The 20,103-nt window shown below is 38.2% G+C and overlaps 3 protein-coding genes across 4 annotated transcripts; 1 reads left to right on the top strand and 2 right to left on the bottom strand.

Annotated features, from left to right (window-relative positions):
• Window positions 1-668: 668 nt before the first annotated feature.
• Window positions 669-2,660, top strand: gadd45gb.1 (growth arrest and DNA-damage-inducible, gamma b, tandem duplicate 1). Its single transcript, XM_017491987.3, has 3 exons — window positions 669-1,198; window positions 1,384-1,588; window positions 1,708-2,660. Exons 1-3 carry the CDS (start codon window positions 1,056-1,058, stop codon window positions 1,819-1,821), a joined length of 462 nt encoding a protein of 153 aa, XP_017347476.1. The 5' UTR covers window positions 669-1,055; the 3' UTR covers window positions 1,822-2,660.
• A 1,502-nt stretch (window positions 2,661-4,162) lies between these two features.
• Window positions 4,163-7,920, bottom strand: nim1kb (NIM1 serine/threonine protein kinase). Its single transcript, XM_017492100.3, has 3 exons — window positions 7,585-7,920; window positions 6,065-6,333; window positions 4,163-5,215 (listed from the first exon to the last, which is right to left on the bottom strand). The coding sequence occupies exons 1-3, from the start codon at window positions 7,859-7,861 to the stop codon at window positions 4,466-4,468; spliced, it is 1,296 nt and encodes a 431-aa protein (XP_017347589.2). The 5' UTR covers window positions 7,862-7,920; the 3' UTR covers window positions 4,163-4,465.
• Window positions 7,921-11,880: 3,960 nt separating this feature from the next.
• Window positions 11,881-20,014, bottom strand: LOC108279054 (coiled-coil domain-containing protein 152). Of its 2 annotated transcripts, none has more exons than XM_053687794.1 (8): window positions 19,930-20,014; window positions 19,660-19,765; window positions 17,924-17,992; window positions 17,748-17,812; window positions 16,947-17,049; window positions 15,810-15,937; window positions 13,699-13,794; window positions 11,881-13,046 (listed from the first exon to the last, which is right to left on the bottom strand). In XM_053687794.1, exons 1-8 carry the CDS (start codon window positions 19,987-19,989, stop codon window positions 12,921-12,923), a joined length of 753 nt encoding a protein of 250 aa, XP_053543769.1. In that variant the 5' UTR covers window positions 19,990-20,014; the 3' UTR covers window positions 11,881-12,920. The 2 variants fall into 2 exon arrangements, with proteins under 2 accessions (XP_053543769.1, XP_053543770.1); XM_053687795.1 differs by adding an exon at window positions 18,168-18,204 and having other exon boundaries at window positions 19,660-20,003.
• Window positions 20,015-20,103: the final 89 nt, after the last annotated feature.

Consider the following 20,103-nt stretch of genomic DNA (forward strand, 5'->3'; position numbering starts at 1 on the left):
TTAGAATACGACAGTGACAGTGTGAAAGTTCATGAATTTAATATTTGCTCATGTGATGCAACTCGCGTGAAACATTTTGCATATCCCACACGTGCATTACGTGTTTACGTTTATTTGTTTTGTTTTGTTTTGTGTTTTTTTTTTTCCAGATGAATTTGCAAAGTTATCCCCCTTTGCAAAGCTTGTGCGTGTCACGTGACTCGAGGCCACAGAGCCAGGCAGATTGCATGGCAGGGCGTCATGGCACGCGTTCCTCATTTGCATGTGTATAGGCGTCCAATAATAGAAGTTCTGAATTGACAAAAGGGCCGTTTCAGAGTGTCTACAGATGGCCACACTCCACCTGTCCTTTTGCACGGGGAGGGGCTCATATGCACACTTCTTTTTTTTCCCTTCGGCAGCTGTAATAGGCCTACTCAATTCTCGAAACCTTTTCATTTTTACTAAAATAAATAAATAAATAAATAGATAAATAAATAAATAAATAAACTAGGTCTAGTTTGTTAGCTTTTTTTTGTTATAAGTTTAAAAAGTTTCACTGTCTTATAATAATTAGTGTATATATGATGTCCACCGGCCAATTTAGACGTCTAGAACCTTCATAGCCTAGGATAAAGGCTAATTATAAAGGTATGCTGGTTTAAAAGTGTAAAGCACGTTTTAAACAAATTCACAATATTTAAATCAAGCTTCTTGATTTGCTCTAATTCACATAGACCATGCATTCGACAACAAACCTGTATTTCCATATCTAATTATAAGATTCTGATTCTCCTCATATGCAAAATTGTTTTAAAGTACTGTGCAGTCCAGGGTGCAAAAAAGGCCATGGATTATATCCATCAATCTGCCACGAGCCGGAGTGTGACAATAGTAGCGTATTAGCATACCAATGCAGCACTGTCCAATCAGGACAAGTGCCTTTCAGGCGCACCACGAGCCCAAGAATATAAAAGCCAACGCCTGGCTCTGATTCAGCACCAGTCTTTCTCGGACTATACTAATCTCTACGTGTCTACCGTGCTCGTCTCGGAACGACTCTTAACCCCAGCATCATGACTTTTGAGGAAATTGCCATGAAGAAGCCTAGTGAGAGAGCTCAGTACACCGGAAAAGCACTGGAGAAGCTTTTGGTTTCTGCCAAAACGAACGACTGCCTCACCATTGGCGTGTATGAATCTGCTAAAGTGATGAATGTGTAAGTATTCGGGGTTTTTTTGCACTTGCTTTTAGACTCACAAACCTACATCACTGAGGGTTGATAAAGTCCTGAGTATTATGCGTGATACTCATGCACTGTTTTATTATTATTATTATTATTATTATTATTATTATTATTATTATTATTATTATTATTAAATTATTTTATTATTATTTCTGCAGTGATCCGGACAGCGTGTCCTTCTGCGTCCTGGCCATGGATGAAGAGTTCGAGTGCGACATCGCGCTCCAAATCCACTTCACTCTCATCCAGGCTTTCTGCTTCGATAACGACATCAGCATCGTGAGAGTGAACGACGTGCAACGTCTGGGTGAAATTGTCGGCGCTAAAGATCAAACTGAGGACTGTCACTGCCTTCTTATCACGGTGAGACATGCCACATGTGCCAGGGCACTATACTTACAGTATCAGCCAGAGCATTTCACAACGCATTTTTCAATCTCATATTAGTTGCTCATCATGATTTTTTCATTTGCTTTCCACAGAGTCCAGCTGATGGTTCGTGGGAAGACCCAGCTCTGGAGAAGCTGCACATGTTCTGCGAAGAAAGCCGCCGCTCCAACGACTGGCTTCCGGAGATCACTCTGCCAGCTCGCTGATCTGCTGATGGGACTCTTCTCACACGAGATGCTGTTAACCCTTCATGGAAATACATGCATCCTTTGAATAAAGGATGATGATGATGATGTATCTTCACATCCCTGGATGCTTCTGAGGAGGCTCTAATGCAGTCCAGGCAGCGCGGGGCATGCAGGCCCGAAGTGGGCTTTCGCCTCACGGTTCTGTCGCTTCTCGTCCCGTCCATGCCAAGATGGTCCTCCTTCTTTATGTGAACGAGGCCGGGCATGCCACGAGAGCGACGCAGCGGCCCTCATTCTTTGTGCGGATGAGGTTTGGAGAGGAAGGAGAAAGCGAGTTTGTGTTCCACAGCGCAAATTTCGCATCATGCGTTAGACACGCAGAGGACGCGGTGGTGCGTCGTAGCGACGTTTTTGAGAAGAAATGGACTTAACATCTGACATGTTCTTTTTTTAAAAAAAAAAAAAACGTAATTGCCGCACAGTATGACGTACCTTATTGTCGGCAATATGCTTCTTTCCACTTTCCAGAATTGTCTTATTCTCTAAAGGTTTAACTTTAGAAATATTTATGACAAGAAATTAAGTCTAAAGGTTTCACTTTAGACATATGTCATCATAAAAATAAAAAAATAAAAACTTAAAAAAATAATAATAATAATAATTCGTTTTAATTCTAATACTGTAATTGTAATTTTAAAGAATGGAACAAAAATGAATAAACTGGTGAAATAAATACTGCCTGTGTGTTTATTTGTGCACTCTAGTCATCCACTGAACCCAAACCTAAGTACCGTCATAAGTGTTGTTACTTGCACATGCTTGCATTTTGGGGAGGTGTGTATACTGTCAGCTGCCTGGCCCCATCCTGGCCCCGTGGCCACTGATCTGCATGTGTATGACTCAAACACAATAGCAGCACGCCTCTGGCTCAGACTGGGGCCCTGCACAAGGGAGCCATTGTTTGGGGCGGCAGATGTCCGAGCTGCCACACAAACTCCATCTGCCACAGCGAGCAGATGGGAGGTGAAGAGCAGGCGTTGGGGGGTGTGAATAGGATGGGGCGGATGGGTGGTTGAATGCTGAGCTCACGTTCGCATTGGCTCATAGTTTCCTGCTGCATTGTGTACAATCTACATCTGCCTGTAGCATGTGCAAGGGCCACTACTAGCTACACCCTCTTTTCAAATGAACCTCATATTGAACACCAGTGTGACTATGCACACATACAAACCCAAAGTGTTTAATTAAAGACAATATTGGATGAATATCTAATGTTGAATTTGTGTTCATTTGTGTCCAAACGCACTTACATGAACTCCGTAGGCGTTGCTGTAACCTGAGTGCTAAGAGTAAAATGTTCTGTAATTTAGACCAGTTTCTGTGACTTATATAGCAATATTCTACATATTCACTGTATCCACACATTTATTTATATATATATATATATATATATATATATATATATATATATATATATATATATATATATATATATATATATATATATATATATAAAACATTTAGGGTTCTCTGCCAATTTTTTAGGGTAGGTATTGCAAGAGTTATATAATATATAGGTTTACACACTGACTTCTCAGATACACCTTGTGTCCACACTCTCTGCTCCTTTTATCGCCTACCATACAGGCACACACTAGTTATACAGTTACTAACCGTAGTCCATCTGTTGCACTCAGCTCCTCTCTATTCTGTCCATCAGTGGAAAGACACCACCGCTGAGCAGATATTATTTGGATGGTGGTTTGTTCTCAGCACAGCAGCAGCAACAATATGGTAATGTGTATGGTGCTGGTCGAGTGGATCAAGTACTGCAGTGTTGTTGTGCTGTGGTATTTAGAACTGTGTAAACATACTACGTTTTATTACCAGAGGGTTAACTTTGAACTCTCAGGGTATTCTTCAGTTATTCTTCTTAAGGCATATATATTATACAGTAAGTAGTAAAGCTAATAAGAAAGTTACATAATTTATCAAAGTGAAACATGTAACATTCGAAAAATTGGCACACCAATAAAATAATTCAGGAGTTGAGATGAGATCGGCAGTCTTACAGCAAATAATGTGCTCATGCTAATTGATGTTATAAACAGAACATAATCATTTTCTGTATAGTTCTATAGTTAAAAAGATCTTCATTGTATACAACCCTCATTCTGAGAAAGTTGGGACAGTATTGAAAACGCTAATAAAAAACAAACAGGAGCGATTTTTAAATATTCTTTGACTTGTATTTAAACAAAAAATGTATAAAGGCAAGGTATTTGATGTTTTAACTAAACAACTGCATATATATATTTTTTAAAGTTAAACATTTATTTTGAAATTAATGCATGCAACACGTTCCAAAAAAATTGGGACGGGGCAATTTAGGACTAATAGCAATGTGACAAGTTGAAACAAGAAGGTGATGTGAAACAGACGAGGCAATCGTCTAATCATAGTATATGAGGAGCCTCCAAAAAAGGCCTAGTCCTTTCATATTCCTAAAGCATATATTAAGATTTTCATCTAATTTCTTAAAATTTAGGATTTAGGATTTTTTTAGGTTTCACATAGCCTAATGACAGCAGAGCTCCCCATGTAAGATAATGAACCATGTGAACTAGAACAAGTAAAACCCATTACATCAGAGTTAAGCTCATTAAGAGATGACACACAGTTTCGAGGTGTGTCGTAAATTCCTGTAGGCGCGAAGACCGTCTCGCTTTGGGTCTTTGATTACATCTGTGATTAAAGGCAGACATTCAGTTCCCCTGTTCCTTTGGATCCGATGGAGTACAATACGATAGATACCCGTTAAAGGGCTTTGACTATTCTTGCCCTGGTTGTTGAGAATGTGTTCCTCTGTGACTCCAAGTTCCTGTAGGGCAGCATGCACCTCTTCCTGCTCTGCCCATCCTGGCCCCAGCTTCAGCAAATGGACAGGGTTAAGCTGGTACAACTGGGGAATGGAACGCAGAATCTCCACTGGGAGCAGCCAGTCACAGCCTAGCATCTGATCCAGCGCACAGCGTTCTGTAGGCTCAGGCTTGAGGATCCCCCGGATCAGGCGCTGACATGGAGCAGATACCCATGTGGGAAGAACATAAACTCCCTGTAGTACACAGCGGCGTAGCTTAGGAACAGTGTCAGCACGGAAAGGCATGGTGCCAGTCACCATGTAGAAAAGAAGAACTCCCATAGCCCACACGTCTACAGGTGGCCCCATGTAGGCCTCGTCTTTGAAGAGCTCTGGTGCTGCGTACGGAGGGGAGCCACAGAAGGTGTCCAACATCTGGCTGCAGTTGCTGATGTTTGTGCTGAAGCCAAAGTCAGCTACCTTTACGTAGTAGTTGCTGGTGAAGAGGATGTTTTCTGCCTTTAGATCTCGATGGATGATTTTGTTGTCATGCTGAAAAATGCATGAAATATTTGATGTACAATATATAGAGATACTGCCAAACATAAAAATTTGCCTGTAGCAACCTCTACTGTTATCACTTTTGGGAGTGCACTCTCCAGCATCTTTTTTTTTTTATCATGGCATTAGCCAGTCACTGGATCTGAATCCAATAGAACACCTTTGGGATGTGGTAGAACAGGGGATTCGCAGTATGAAAGTGGACCTGACAAATCTGCAGAAATTGTGTAATGCAATCATGTCAACATGAACCAGAATCTAAAAGCGATGTCTTCCAACATCTTGTGGAATCCATGCCACGAATAATTAAGGCTGTTTTGAGAGCAAAGGGAGGCCCTACCCGGTATTAGTATAGTGTTCCTAATAAACTGCTTGGTGAGTGAAGGATCATGTGTCTGGGAAATCATTCGAGAAAATTGTTTGGGTTTGCACAGAATTGGGAAAATCTCAATTTAAATGTCACTTGTCGCAGTGACTGAACTCACAGCTCTGTGCCATGCTCAAATATGAATGGTCACTTTGTTGTTGATAGTGTGACTGTCAGGTAAGACATGTTTGGTGCAAACTGTATGATATTGGATGATATTAAATTTTTTATATTTTTAATAATTTAACACAGATCTATTCTAATTTATGAAGCTGTTCATGTACAAATTCATAAGGCTAAATTTTCCTTACTCGTTAGCTACATTACCTCATAGCCAAACTAAAGTAACAAACCTCAGACCCTAAACATGGCTTTACTATTTGACTGTAAGGTTGATCATGTGTTCTAGTCATTGGTCATAATTGGTCATACAAACACATCTGCATAAAACTTCTAAATGCTATTAAACTGACCATGTACTTTACTGCAGACAGGATTTGGGCAAACACAAGTTTGCTTTCGAGATCAGAGAGTTTTCCCTGAGTGCTGATTCTGGTGTGCAGATCTCCCCCTCCGGCATACTCCAGCACCAGGTATAATCGACTCGATGCCTCCAACACCTCGTAGAGCCGAAGCAGGTTTGGATGATACAAGCTCTCCATTATGGAAATCTCTCTGGATAACATCCTCTGGGTCTGTAGATCCAGTCGCATCTTATCCAGGATTTTGATAGCCACTTTGTCTGCAGGGAAAACACAATGATGTGGTTATTACTAATCAGTCCATTTAGCATCAGATTTCTAATCTTTTAATAAAAAAAAAATTAGTTGCCTGAGCTAGAGGTGCCAATATTGGTAACAAGAACATCTAAGCAGGCAGGAAGAAAAAACTTAATTTTACCACGAAAACCCTAATGTATATGGGTGAGACCGCTATTATTATTTTTTATCAGACATGCGCCAAGCAGCAGAAGGAAAATAGCAAGGGAAATGTCTGGTGTGACAGCTACTTAATAATTAGCAGCCCCTCCATTTTTACGATCCAAAGAGCCCATTGTCCTCAGTCCTGCTGATCACATGATCAACTTCTTCCACATCCCATGTGTAGGCTCAAAACTAAAAAAAAAAAACTAAATCTGTTTAGTCAAGCATTTTTCAGATCTAGAGGGTTCACAGGCATATAGCGTTTTGGTGAACTGGGATGTTTGGATGTCGTCGCCTCCCCACTCTCATGCATTTACTCAGGTTTGTTGATGGTGGAGGGGTTGGCCACTTTATGTCCCAGGGCACCCTCATGTCAGTGTTATCTTCTGGCTCTCTCTTGTAGCTATGCTGTCATAGCTAGTCTTGCTGGAGTCCCTGCTTGCACTCTGCACACAATGTATATTGTCCTTAACCATTATGTGACAATTAACATACCTAATAATCTCTCTCTCTCTCTCTCTCTCTCTCTCTCTCTCTCTCTCTCTCTCTCTCTCTCTCTCTCTCTCTCTCTCTCTCACTCACTCTCTCTCACTCACTCACTCTCGCTCTCTCTCTTTCTTTCTCCCTGTCTCTCTCTTCCTTCTGTTCTGTGGACCTGCCCGATCCACCCTGATGCCCTACTTCTGGTTGGAGTTCTCATGGCTTTGAAATCACTCACTGTTGCTAACGATATGGGCAGATATTTTATTTTTCTTGCCACCATCACCTCTGGCTTGCTCATTAGTGATAAATTTATACATTTAAAATGTTAACTTGTTAACATTGTTAAACATGCTATACAAATAAAATTGAACTGAATCGAATTGAATCTGCTTCCCCCTTCAGTGAACTGCCTTTTCCACTGGATGTATATGATTTGCATTTGTCCAGACCTGTGCTTTAGCTGAAAAAACATAAAAGCTTAGTTTTCAGGTGTCTCCTGCATCACTGTAGCAACAGGACAAACATTATAAATGCTACAACTAAACAAGAGATGTTGGCACCTCTGTTTCAGCATGTATCTTACCTACCCATGGTAAGGGCATGGAAGCCCAGTTTGACTTTGGAGAAGTTTCCACACCCGATCTCACCACAGACTTTATAGAACCCCACTCTTTTTCCCACATTCAGCTCTTTGATGGTTTTTTCATCATGACACATATCCAGCATTAGCTTTTGCAGAGGTGTGAGGTGCCTGGATGAATCTTCTTCTTCCTCGTTATCTGGATCACAGTCCAAGCTGTCTGTCAGACTGTACAGGCTGTGCCACGGCACACGTGCAGACACCAGTGTCATGCGCGCAGGCATTGCCGTTTCCTCTTCAAGACTAAAATGAGAAAATTATCACACAATCCTAAGGCAAAACATTGTTGAATGAGTGTATGGTACCAAACCTTGGTGATTTTATAATTCATAAAATACACATACGCAATATAGCAATATTCCATTACAGTATGCCACAATATGCTTTTCTCATAGCATTACTGTTATCTTAATGACTTTTTTTTTTTTTTTAACACAGACAAACTTGTAAAAATGAACAGGTGTAAGGTCTATTTTAGGGCTGTAAAAATGCCAAGCCAGCCCTGATATGAAGAAGATGACATATGAGATCAATTGCATTGGCAATAATGCATATTTTCTAAGGTGTATTTGAAATGATTTGATCACAGAAATACATTTAAATCATTAAATTTCTGCACATTTAAAATCTACTTTGGTGCCAGTTGTTACACACATTAAACACTGCAAAAAATACCATCTTAGCATATGAAAGTATCTTGAATATAGTCTAGTATCTAGTATTTCCTATTATAAGATTGCAATAAACCCAGTATAAGATTATTATACCTATTTCTAGAAATAATTTTAACCAAATTCCTATTCTAATGGATAATTTAGCTTTTTTCTTGAAATATTTTGAAAAATTTGCAAAATTATCTGCCTGTAGAACGAGACAAATTAGTAATCTTATACTTGGCTTATTGTCTTAAATTTGCTTAATTGGTATTTCCTTTATCTTATAGGAAATACTGCCTTAATTTGACTATATTCAAAGTATTTCCATTTCTTAAGATACCAAGATGTATTTTTTTTTCTGCAGTGCATCTAGAAATAATAATCATAACCATAGTTTTAGTATATATTTAATCTAATTATATACTAAATCTAAATAAACTAAATATTGTGATAGAGGTTGTTATCGACTGATATGTTCATATGCCATTATAATAGTTATAATAATACTTTAGATCACAGCAGGAGTAAACAGTTAAATTAACAAAGAATAACGTATGACTAATCATAAGTCTAATTCAAAGACTCACCGTTGCATTCTGCTTCTCAAATGAGATGAAGGCACCTGTTTCCAGCATGGATATCTGCATACTCATATGAGCTTTCTGGGGTATGAGATGTTATGCTAGAATTAAGAAATTCTGATGGTGTTCCAATGGAGAACTCGACTGGCAGAAAATCACCCAAACAGTCCTTTAAAAGAGATATTTTTATCCAGGTGGTGCTCAGCTGTTCTCCATGTTAACACGTTAGCCATTCAGATGAATAAAGCCAGCTCTCTTAGGGAGATTCTAGCTTTCCGAAAGTGCTAATTTGTTCTCTCCCTCACCTGTCTATCTCACAATGAAGGAGGGATTATACTCCTGGCAGGCATCTTAACCTTTAAGCTTTATTTATGTCTTGTTTAATCCCCCACGTTTCCAGGAACGATTGAGGTGATGCACTGACAAATTGATGGACACAAGCATCACTGGGAGCTTTTTTTATACATCAGATTTATGTTGCATTTGGCATCTTGAGAAAAAGACACCCTAGTAATTAAATAAAAATTAGTTCGGAACTTTTAAATCGGTCTAAGAGTTGTAACGAGGTTGATCTACGGTTTGTGTACAGTGTAAACGTCCGATGTTATGTAACTCCTAATAAATAAGATTAGATCTGTCCCTCTTTGACACAATGTGATTATCCTTAGCTTTGTAATCGTTCGAGTCAGTCTCACCCTTTTACTGTGAACAAGGTGCAATATAAGCATGTGGAGATTACCTGAGCAACTCGAGTAATGCTTTCATTGAGCGTGCTACGATTTAATATTAAAGTTTATTTTCAATAATATTTACCCAGAGGCAGAGCTCAACGTTTTAGTATAAGCATGCGAATCTGAAAGCCTGGATTAGGTGCAAGCTACAGAAATGCATAACATTGCAAACAGAAACGTAGGGATTTTATGGTCAATCTCTTGAGATATCATGATATAAAAATAGTCGCTACCTGTGAATATACACATTTCATTAACATGAATATAAGACAATTAAACTGAATGGATAAGTCATACACCCTGTCCAGGGTGTACCCCGCCTTGTGCCCGATGCTCCCTGGGATAGGCTCCAGGTTCCCCGTGACCCTGAAAAGGATAAGCGGTATAGAAGATGGATGGATAAGTCATACACAGACATTAAACAATCGTATGGACTGATCATGATTAAACATAAGCACACAGTACCATCAGCAAACATCAGGTTTATTCGAAAGGATTGTTTTGATGTACTAAATTTGCACCACCAAAATTTGCTTATTATTTTTAGTCAAGGGCTATTTCAAACTATATACTGCGGATGTAGCATGCTTTATCGCAGTAATTTTACTTAAAACTACTTTTTAATTTTATTTTTATTTACCTAATTGCTTATTGTTCAGCAAACTGTTTGTGTATTTCGGCGAATCTTGTGCATATTTTCACAGGCTAAAATGTAAGACAGAAATATTACATTATATAAGATTTTCTTAAATGTTATTGTGCATTAATCATGGATTATTTTATACAGGTTACAAGAAGGATGATTAAAATGGTTAATCACAGCTGACAGTGATCATCGGCTAAAATTTCACAAATGTAACAAGTCTACATTTCATCTTATGCAAATGATTCAGTATAATAATAATAATATTATACCATCTGCTACTTCTCACTATAATGGTGAGGTATGGCAGGTGTTACTCAGTTATAGAGTACAGTATACTGGTTTGCACACTTCTAATGGGAAATGTAAACTACAGTCAGGTGCATAAATATTTGGACAGTGAGGTTTTTTTTTTATTACTTTATTAGTTATTTTAGCTGTCTACCACAGCATATTGTAGTTGATTAAATGATTAAATAATGGATATGAGCTCAAGGTACAGCCTTTCAGCTTTAATGTAAAGGTATTTACATCTAAAGTGGGTGAATGGTATAAGAATTATAGCACTTTTTATACACTATATGGCCAAAAGTTGGTGCACACCTGACCATAACACAAATATGTGCTTTTTGAAAATCCCATACCAGATCTAGTCTTTCTTTGCTGTTATAATGACCCTCAAACTTCTGGGAAGGTTTCCACTAGATTTTGGAGCATGGCTGTGAGGATTTGCGCTCATTCAGCCACAAGAGCATTAGTGAGGTCAGGCATTGATGCTGGGTGAGGAGGCCTGGGGTGCAATTGGCGTTCCAATTCATCCCAAGGGTGTTCACTGGGGCTGAGATCAGGGCTCTGTGCAGGCCATCAAATTCTTCTACTCCAACCTTGGCAAAGCATGTCTTTATGGACCCTGCTTTGTGCACAGAGGCATTGTGACACTGTAGCATATTTGGGTCTCTTAGTACTAGGGAAGGGAAATTGTAATGCTACAGCATACAAACACATACTGTACAAATGTGCGCTTTCAATTTTGTGGAACAGTTTGTGGAAGACCCACATATGGGTGTGATGGTCAGGTGTCCATATACTTTTGGAGATATAGTTTATGTGATTCCACCTCCCTCTTTTTTTCGGGACCAAAAGTAATTGGACAAACATGAAATTGTCATTTTAATACTTTAAAGGATGCAAATCCTTTGTAATCAATGACTGCCTGATGTCTGGAATTCATACACACCACCAGACTCTGGGTTTGTTCCCTGGTGGTGCTCTGCCAGGCTTTTCCTGCAGCTGGTCATCAGATCCTGCTTGTTCTTGGGGCATTTGGCCCAGACCATAAAGTTCGAGACTGGGTCGAGACAAGTCTCAACGCACCCTATGACATTAATTTCCATGCTAAATTCACAGTTCTTATTTCCTATAATTCCCGGGGTATGCTGAAGTGAACGCACACCAAAATCTCAAATTCAAATGTACTTCCTGTCAACTATGTTGGATTTTGTCAAAAACAGTTTTTTCACTGCTCCTCCTACTAATTAGTTCCAATCAACTCCAAATTTGGCAAACATCATATTCAGACCAACGTGGACAAACATTATCAAAAAAAATGTTGATAACACAAACTGTTTGCACTTACATTTATGGCATTTGGCAGATGTTCTTATCCAGAGTGACTTACATTGACCTAATTTACACAACTGAGCAGTTGAGGGCTAAGGGGCTTGCACAAGGGCCCAGCAGTGGAGCTTGGCAGCACTGGGCTTTGAACTCACAACCTTCCCATCACTAGTCCAACATCTTAACCACTGAGCTACCACTGCCCCTCATGGGTCAACAAATCTGATGGTGAAACCACCAAACAGCATGTGAGGCTGCATCTCAGCAACTACAAAACCTTGCACACTGACACAAATTTTGGTAGGCATCTTCAAGTTCATGCCCTGAGGCTACAAAACAAATTTCATGATAGCACCACTTACTGGTCAAATGTTACAATAACATACCAAAAATGCTTACATCCAACTGGAATTTTTGCTACTCTTCCTCCAAATTTTGTCCAAATTTGGCTCTCTTCATCCTGAGAGCTGTCTAAACTAAAGTTATCAAAGGAACTCTGATATTCAAAACTGCTCTCCCAAGTCATTCTTGAATCCCTTTGTCTATAGTTATGGCTCTGCTTTACTGTGACTGCTTATGCAACAATTATAGAGCTTCTGTGAATGTGTGGCTCACAGAGTGTGGGTGCTTGGCCCCAGAAAATGGTGTGAGTAGGCATAATAAATAGTAAATATACTGAGGTAGTTACTGATGATTATATAAATGAGGCCACACATTCCAGGTACATAATACTGCGTACGTCCATATTTCTATGATGTGCGTGTAAAGCAGTGAACGCTGGGGCATTTCTAATGAAGAGATTATAGGTTTTGACCTGCACTGTGCATGTCTTTATTTGAACACAAATGTCCTTCAGTGTTCAACAGCCTCTGCGACACCACTTCATATACTGAAATTCATTTTTTTTTTTAAAAGGGAAAAAAAAGAACATACATAGATATTATTTTGCATGCAAAACCAGGAAAACTTTCACACTGTCACAAAATATATCATGTAGTCTTGTGTTAATGCACAATGTGCTGCATATGTGAAATGATTGATGCCGAAACAGCCTTTCATATCTTCCTCCTCTTCAGACGGGGCTCGGAGGAGGTGCACAGGCTCTGCTGCTCCAGTTCTTTAACTCTCTGATGCAGAGCCTCAATCTCTTTTTTCTTCTGCTCCTGCAGGAACTGCAGCTTCTGAAGACCATCAGAAGTGCACACAATAAATGGCTAAAAATAACATTGGCCATACCACATACAGAATGTTCTGGACTATGAAAACATCCAATTCTGCCTGCTTAGATAAAAGGTGTCAAAACATACAGCCCATAGGCCAGGACCAGCTCAGTAAAACCTAATTAATTTAGATCAATAGGATAAAATAATACTATAAATAATAGAACAATAAAAGAGTAATAAGAGTAATCTCAATTGTACATTGAGAATGTACCTTTCAGATAAATGCATATAAATTAACACATTTAAGACTAGTTGTTTGTGTTACAGATTTTTTTGGTTCAGCCCACTTGACTTTAGACCGAGTGTAACCTGTTAACTAAAATGGGTTTGACAAACTTTAAGTATCTTTTATCTTTACAATAGCCCAGTGTGTAAATAAATGTTTGTGTACATCTTTTGTATACATGCCAATACCATGATAATGGCACTTCCGTGCCCCTAATGGCATAGCCAAATTTAGTGTTTGCTTCAGTCCTTGGATAGGTCACTATACTCAGTAAATACTTAAGCAATTAAGTACTGTATACCTCAATATACACACTATATCCATTGCTGTTCTTTCGACCAGTGATGGTGGAACAAATTTCTTATCACAGAAATGACAACTTACTCTTTTAAAGATGTGTTGAGGAATGATCCCAGATGCTTGTGGCTGTAGCTGGCTCTTCACCGACATACTCTGAGCCCTCGCAAGCTTAGCGCTGAACTACAGGGAAAAAGGAAAAACTATTATTTGCACTCAGAGCTCATTTTACTCTGTCAAATCACTAAAGTGCCCATCTTAGTTACTTTCAGTTATGATTTTACGTGGATAAACTGTAGGCTGTGACATGTTTTGATAAAGAATGTAAAGTGAGCTTACGATTACAGCATTTAGCAGTTCACCCTTTTCCAGACTGAATTACCTGGTTGTCTTTATGCTAATTAAGGAATAAAGCCGTGTGTGTCACGCTGCCATATGGAAACAATAAATGATAGGGTGGTGTGATGAAACAGATTCACCAGCCTGAAGTTAACGGTTTTCCTATAAAAGCACATCCCCAGAGCTTATTTCCTGTTATACCACAGCAATTTTCCCGGTTCCTCCAGGATTTCGCAATCGCAAAAGTGAACACAACATCAAGCAGACTCTGCAATATTTGGACGAGCTTGCAATTTTTCAGAATTACTGCAGATTTTCCGCAGATGTGACATCATCACAATGGGCATTCGGTCAAAGTCCTCTTCGATTCACGCACGTCGACAAGTGTACCGCTAAAAGGTCTCATTTACCAAGAAACATCACTGAGAAAGAATTTCGTGCAATTGCAATTTCACCAATTCAAGTAAAAAAAGCACAAAAACAACAAATTGCATAGCAATTAAATTTTTTTTATTTAAAAAGCTGCAGGAAAATCAAGTATTCTTGGCTGCAAAAATCACAAAAAAAATTAAGCGAAATCCTGTACGGACGGATTTGCCAATAATTAGATCTTTTTTATTTAAAAACGCCACTTCACACTTCATATTTTTCCCATTTACAGTTATGTTTATTGTTGTGAGAAAAGTAAGTTAACCTCACTGGCTATTCTTTTTTCTCTCTTCAAATGAATGATAATGAAAATTGCAGCTTGTCATAAGAAACCCCAGAAACTAAAATTCCACTGTACTGAAGACTTACCCGTTAGTGGAGGGAAAAAAAAAAAGTTACGGCTTTACCTCGCAGTATCGACACTGACTAAAGTCTTCATCCATAGATGTTAAATAAATATTTCCTAATAGAAAGCTTCACTAGAGCAAAGTTGAAATATTTTTCCATTGTTAAAACACTTTCAAATATCCATTTATAGTGTCCATTTCTAGTGTCCGCCATACATGTCCCTGTTAAGGGTGTGTTACTATAGAAATGATAACGTATTAGAATGAGTGCATTAATGTAAACCTGTGATTTGTAGCTGCAGTATTGTCAGAGCTGCGGTGACAGAAAATTAATTAACACCTTCTGACCAATCAGATTTGAGAATTCAACAGTGCTGTGGTATAACAGTAAACAAACTGTTTGAATCTACTCATCTAAACATAATAGGACACGGCAACATTCCTTTATTCATTTTGACAGTTGAACACTAATAAACCTTTTTTTGCTAATCCACAGTTCAACTTCATTCGTGTAAAGTTTCGTTTCCGTGAGCTTTTTTGCTGAACCACATTTTGCCACATTGCAACTGTCATTCCGCTCTCCGATGAATTTAATAAGATGTGGCGTGGTGAATTTGCAAGTGGGCGCATACCTCAGCTATCGACTTTTTACACAAATCCATACTAAACAAATTGATAACAGCAATGTTATTCAGTTACTCAGCTCCATTTCCCCTATTTTTAAACCGCTAAGGAATAAAGCTGGATCCGGGGGTTATTAAGTTACATTAAGTTTGAATGTAATACGTCCATTTCCTTTCCCACTGAAACGTGAACGTGCAACGGTTAAACCCTAAACCGATTTAGCGAAATGGTATCAGCGTTATATCCACTTCTTCAGATAGAAATGAAGCTTCACTTGGGATGCATGGTTTGCTAAATTAAATAAGGCTAAATGTTACAGATGGCACAGAGCGGTGTGATTAGCAGAAGAGTTTATTCATGTAGGAATAACACTAAACTGTGCAATTAAAAGGGGGTCGGGCATGGAGATGTAACTCAACACCACGGCACCTGCAAAGCAGAAATGTCAGATGTATATACCTCCATTTGCAGCTTTATAACTTCACTTTGCTTTTCTTTCTCCTGGTCCTTCATTTTCTGTCTCATCGCTTCTATCGCACGCTCCTCTCTGTCCAGAGCCGCTTTCATTTCAACATCTTTCGACTCCACTTTTAAATGAACACAGTATGCAAAGTCGTCAATTATCATTCGGTCAGCCCCGCATACTAAGGCTATATAATACTGGCTGAAATAAAGCAATTATATCAAACAGTGAAGGAATTTAACATGTAATCATTTTAAATAAAGAGGGGGAAAAGGCTTTTCTTTGACTCTGTGCATTTTACACTTGTAGTCCTTCAAATATACAAATCTTGATGACAAAATGAGTGATCTTTAAAATACTAAACATAAATACAGTTATACTAAGACTAAATAAATATGTATGCCCTCGTAGTAAGCAACTAAACAGACATGTAAAACATACGAATAGAGAACGTGTAATTTAATGCAACAACATCTGGCCAATTGAATTGATTTAGATAAGATTGCAATCATCACAGCCCATTTATATTTGCTTAATTTAATTAATGGAGAAAGCCAAAAAATCATGAATGTGATTAAAACGGAGTTTAAAAAAAAACGTTTTTACTTCAGGATTGAATGATGCAGAATACGCAGTACCCGCCACTACAATTGGCACCCTTGGTAGATATGAGCAAAGAAGGCTGTGAAAAATAGTCATTATTGTTTTATCTTTTGTTCAAAAAAGCGCTCATGTATGTCACACACAGTGAAACATCCCAGGGCTGCTATAGAAAATATGGGCACTCTTGGAACACTGCTCGACCAATCAAATTAGTGGACTGGAATTAACTGTTGTATAAAGGAAAATAATCAACGGGTCAGGTCATATTGCACCACCCGTCATTGATTATTTTCAGGTCCCCAAGTGGTTTATTCCTTACTTAATAGGAATAAGTGAACAATAACCAGTTTTTAAAAAGTTTAAATGCCTAATGCTACATAAAACGTTGTTTTTTTTAATCGTTTGTATACTCCTCCTTGTATGTAAGTGTGTCAGCTGACATAATTAACAGTACTGATCTACATTTTGTAATAAATATGTGTATCTTTACTGAGCTGAGGGTGATATAGTCAGTGTGTGCTTGCACTCACGTTTCCTCTTAGTATCTGCAGCACAGTCCTCCATCTCCCTCTGGTGTTGCTCTTGCAAAGCTCTCATCTCACACTGCAGCCTCTGAACACAAGCTCTGCTCTCCTACATGTACAATCAGTCAGGTTCTCAGATTTCGCTCTTTTGAAGCATTATGGGGGAAAAAATGTGATCCTACAAATGGGCATGAACCATATGGCAATATCTATAATATTCATATTAGAATAAACTTGCTACTGTAGGTATCATGAATACGTTTATAACCGGACTCTTCTTCCTGTTCTTCCATTTCCATTTTTAAAGCAGAGAGGAAAACTTTCCTTTTCTCTCAATACTTCTCTCACTGTCCTTTTTTCTCTTGAGAGAGGTTGTTGTATCTAATGTATGTTAGTTTCTGATTCCACCTGGTTGTGCTTTCGTCCTGTAAAGCAACTGTGGGTTTAACAAATCTGCTTTTAAATTAATAATAATAAATTTTTTTAAAAAAAACCCTGCATATTATATTAAATTCAAACAAATGAACAACAAAAACAACAATAAACTCAATTAAACCAAACTCACAAGAATAATATACTATCTAAGAAAATAAGAATAATAATACTCAATAAGAATAATTTAATTATTATTATATTGCTTCATAATTATTCTTTACAACACTTTATACCATTGTTTTACTTGTGTTAAAGCTTTTTATTTAACATTTTCTAATTAAACACAGTGAAAAATAATTTTCCCACCTCGACCTCTTAAGGTTTTTTTTCATTTTTTTTTTTTTTTTTTACATTTAAGATGAATTGGATTACCGCCACATGATCTTCATTTTGCTTCCTCAGCTCAAGGATGACATTTTTCAGCTTCTCGTTTTCACCTAGATTAAGAGGGAAAAGGACCTCATCCAGAAGTCACTGCAATCTTTTTTTTTTTTCTATCATACACTATATCATTACATACACATAATTCTGTCTAGCAGATATCCTACCTCGAAGGTTACACTGTTGTTCCAAGTTGTTCTGAAGACATTTAATGCTTCCCAACAATCCATCTTTTTCTGAAGACACAGGTTGAATTCTATTACAACTACAGTAAACAGAATATTGCACTAATACGTTCACACACATTACCTGCCACTAGAGGGTAACAAAGTCTATCAGTAGGTGAATATTACATGGTTAGTTCAAGGGATAGCGCACCCAAAAATGAAAATTCTGTCATCGATCACTCACCATCATGCCATTCCAAACCCATAGGACTTTCGTTCATCTACGGAACACAAATGAAGACATTTTTAATGAAACCTGGGAGATTTATGTCCCTCCATTTACGGTCCATGTAACCAAAACGTTCAAGCGCCAAGTTCATAAAGGCGTCGTAAAAGTAACCCATGTGACTCTCCAGTGGTTTAATCCCAGTTTTCTAAAGCGATACGAATGCTTTATTCACAAAATACGTTCACTTTCGCATAGATCGCAGAGGCCCATTCAAGAAAGAACCCCAACGCATGTGTGTTGTGTTGACACGAGCGCGACGCGAAAGACGTTCCAGAAAGCGGACAAATTTTTCAATTTTTAAAAAAAGTCCTCCTCGATGTGGAAATCTGCAGACATCTTTGTTACATAGATTGTCCCATGTGATTCAGTTTGTGTACAGCGTCCCTCTTTCTCTTCTGTAAACAGTGCAGCGCTTCCGGTTCCTGTTGTATCATGAGAACATCTGTTCTTCGGTCAACACAACACGCATGTGTCGTGGTTCTCTCGTGAATGCGTGTCTGAGGTCTATGTGGAACGAAGATATTTTGTGAATAGAGACTTTTTTGCGCACACAAAGTATTCGAAGCACTTGATAAAACTGGATTAAAACCATTGGAGATTACTTTTACGATGCCTTTATGATCTTTGTGGAGCTTGATTTCATTCAAACCGTCTTCATTTGTGTTCTGAAGAGGAACGAAAGTCTTATAGGTGTGGAACGACATGAGGGTAAGTTTTCATTTTTGGGTGAACCATCACTTTAATACCTACAGCCAGGGTGCGAATTACGCGTTCTGTCATGAACATCCATTCAGCTGTGAAATGGTTAGGAATCACTTCAATTCAATTTTGACACACTGAGATGGTGTATCATACAAAAACTGTGGTGTTTTAAACATATTCTTTTTGTTCTTTTCTAAATTGTTTGAAAACAACACCATGCAATCGAGAGCTATTTTGTACAGTGCATACTGAGGTATGGTGTAGCTATTATTTTAACTAACTATTATAAGTAGTATTTTTGTTTAATTCGCATTACACTAACTAGTTAATCTGGTTAACCACCCCCCAACATAAATTTGAATCCCCCATTAAGGTCTGGATTAAAAGACAAGGGAAATGTAAGCAAATAACATTTTAGAGGATCCAAAAGTAATTTGCAAGATATGAAAATATTGGAGGCAGATATGAAGACAAAAGCATTGGCATAAAATGCTTACAGAATATTTTTAATCAATTGTACAGACAAGTCACAAAGCTGTTTCTATTGCTACAGCTCTATTTTACTGATAGGATTTTTTATTTTTATTTATTTGTATTCCTATCCATTGATTTTCTGAATGTTTTTTTCTGGAGTTTTTATTCATTTTGTTAAGACTGGGAGTGAAAATACGAGTAAAATAAATGGACGTGGCAACCACCCTGCAGCACCAAAATCCTCTTAACTAAATATTAAACCTGTACGCACCTTCAGTTAAATGTTTTTCCTTGCTCTGTGACCATTTTAGAAGTCTATTGGCCTCGTCCAGTTTTATTTCAAGGATGTTGTTCTTCCCCCTTAGCTCTGTTATTTTCTTTATGAACACAAACAGCTTTCAGGTCAATCAAATCAATCAAACATGGCGTCCTCAGCTAGCTAACTCGCTAACCACAGACTTTACAGTTACTAGTTGTTAATCTCTCTCAGGAAGAAAAACAAACAAACAAACAAGGTTGTATCGTGTTGTCAGTGATATACTTGCTCCAGAAGACTGAAGTCTTGAATTAGTTTATCGAGGTTGACAACCGTTTTCTTCATTTTAACTTGAAAATCCACGGTTGAATCGCAGCTGGCAGATGAATCAAACGAAGAGTCGGCTCTTCGATTCCCGTGTATTAGGAATTGAGAGTCGAATCCAAAGTGTTGAGTCTT

The sequence above is a fragment of the Ictalurus punctatus genome, chromosome 18 (genome assembly GCF_001660625.3).
Source record: "Ictalurus punctatus breed USDA103 chromosome 18, Coco_2.0, whole genome shotgun sequence".
NCBI lineage: Eukaryota > Metazoa > Chordata > Actinopteri > Siluriformes > Ictaluridae > Ictalurus > Ictalurus punctatus.

Coding starts and splice junctions, on each gene's coding strand:
- LOC108279054 (XM_053687794.1), bottom strand. CDS start 19,989: ATGAAGAAAACGGTTGTCAACCTCGATAAACTAATTCAAGACTTCAGT. Junction 17,993..19,659: donor GGAAAAACATTTAACTGAAG/GTGCGTACAGGT, acceptor CTGTGTCTTCAG/AAAAAGATGGATTGTTGGGA. Junction 13,047..13,698: donor CTCAACACATCTTTAAAAGA/GTAAGTTGTCAT, acceptor GATGGTCTTCAG/AAGCTGCAGTTCCTGCAGGA.
- gadd45gb.1 (XM_017491987.3), top strand. CDS start 1,056: ATGACTTTTGAGGAAATTGCCATGAAGAAGCCTAGTGAGAGAGCTCAG. Junction 1,199..1,383: donor TCTGCTAAAGTGATGAATGT/GTAAGTATTCGG, acceptor TTATTTCTGCAG/TGATCCGGACAGCGTGTCCT. Junction 1,589..1,707: donor GTCACTGCCTTCTTATCACG/GTGAGACATGCC, acceptor TGCTTTCCACAG/AGTCCAGCTGATGGTTCGTG.
- nim1kb (XM_017492100.3), bottom strand. CDS start 7,861: ATGCCTGCGCGCATGACACTGGTGTCTGCACGTGTGCCGTGGCACAGC. Junction 6,334..7,584: donor CTTCCATGCCCTTACCATGG/GTAGGTAAGATA, acceptor TTTTCCCTGCAG/ACAAAGTGGCTATCAAAATC. Junction 5,216..6,064: donor TGTCTGCAGTAAAGTACATG/GTCAGTTTAATA, acceptor TGCATTTTTCAG/CATGACAACAAAATCATCCA.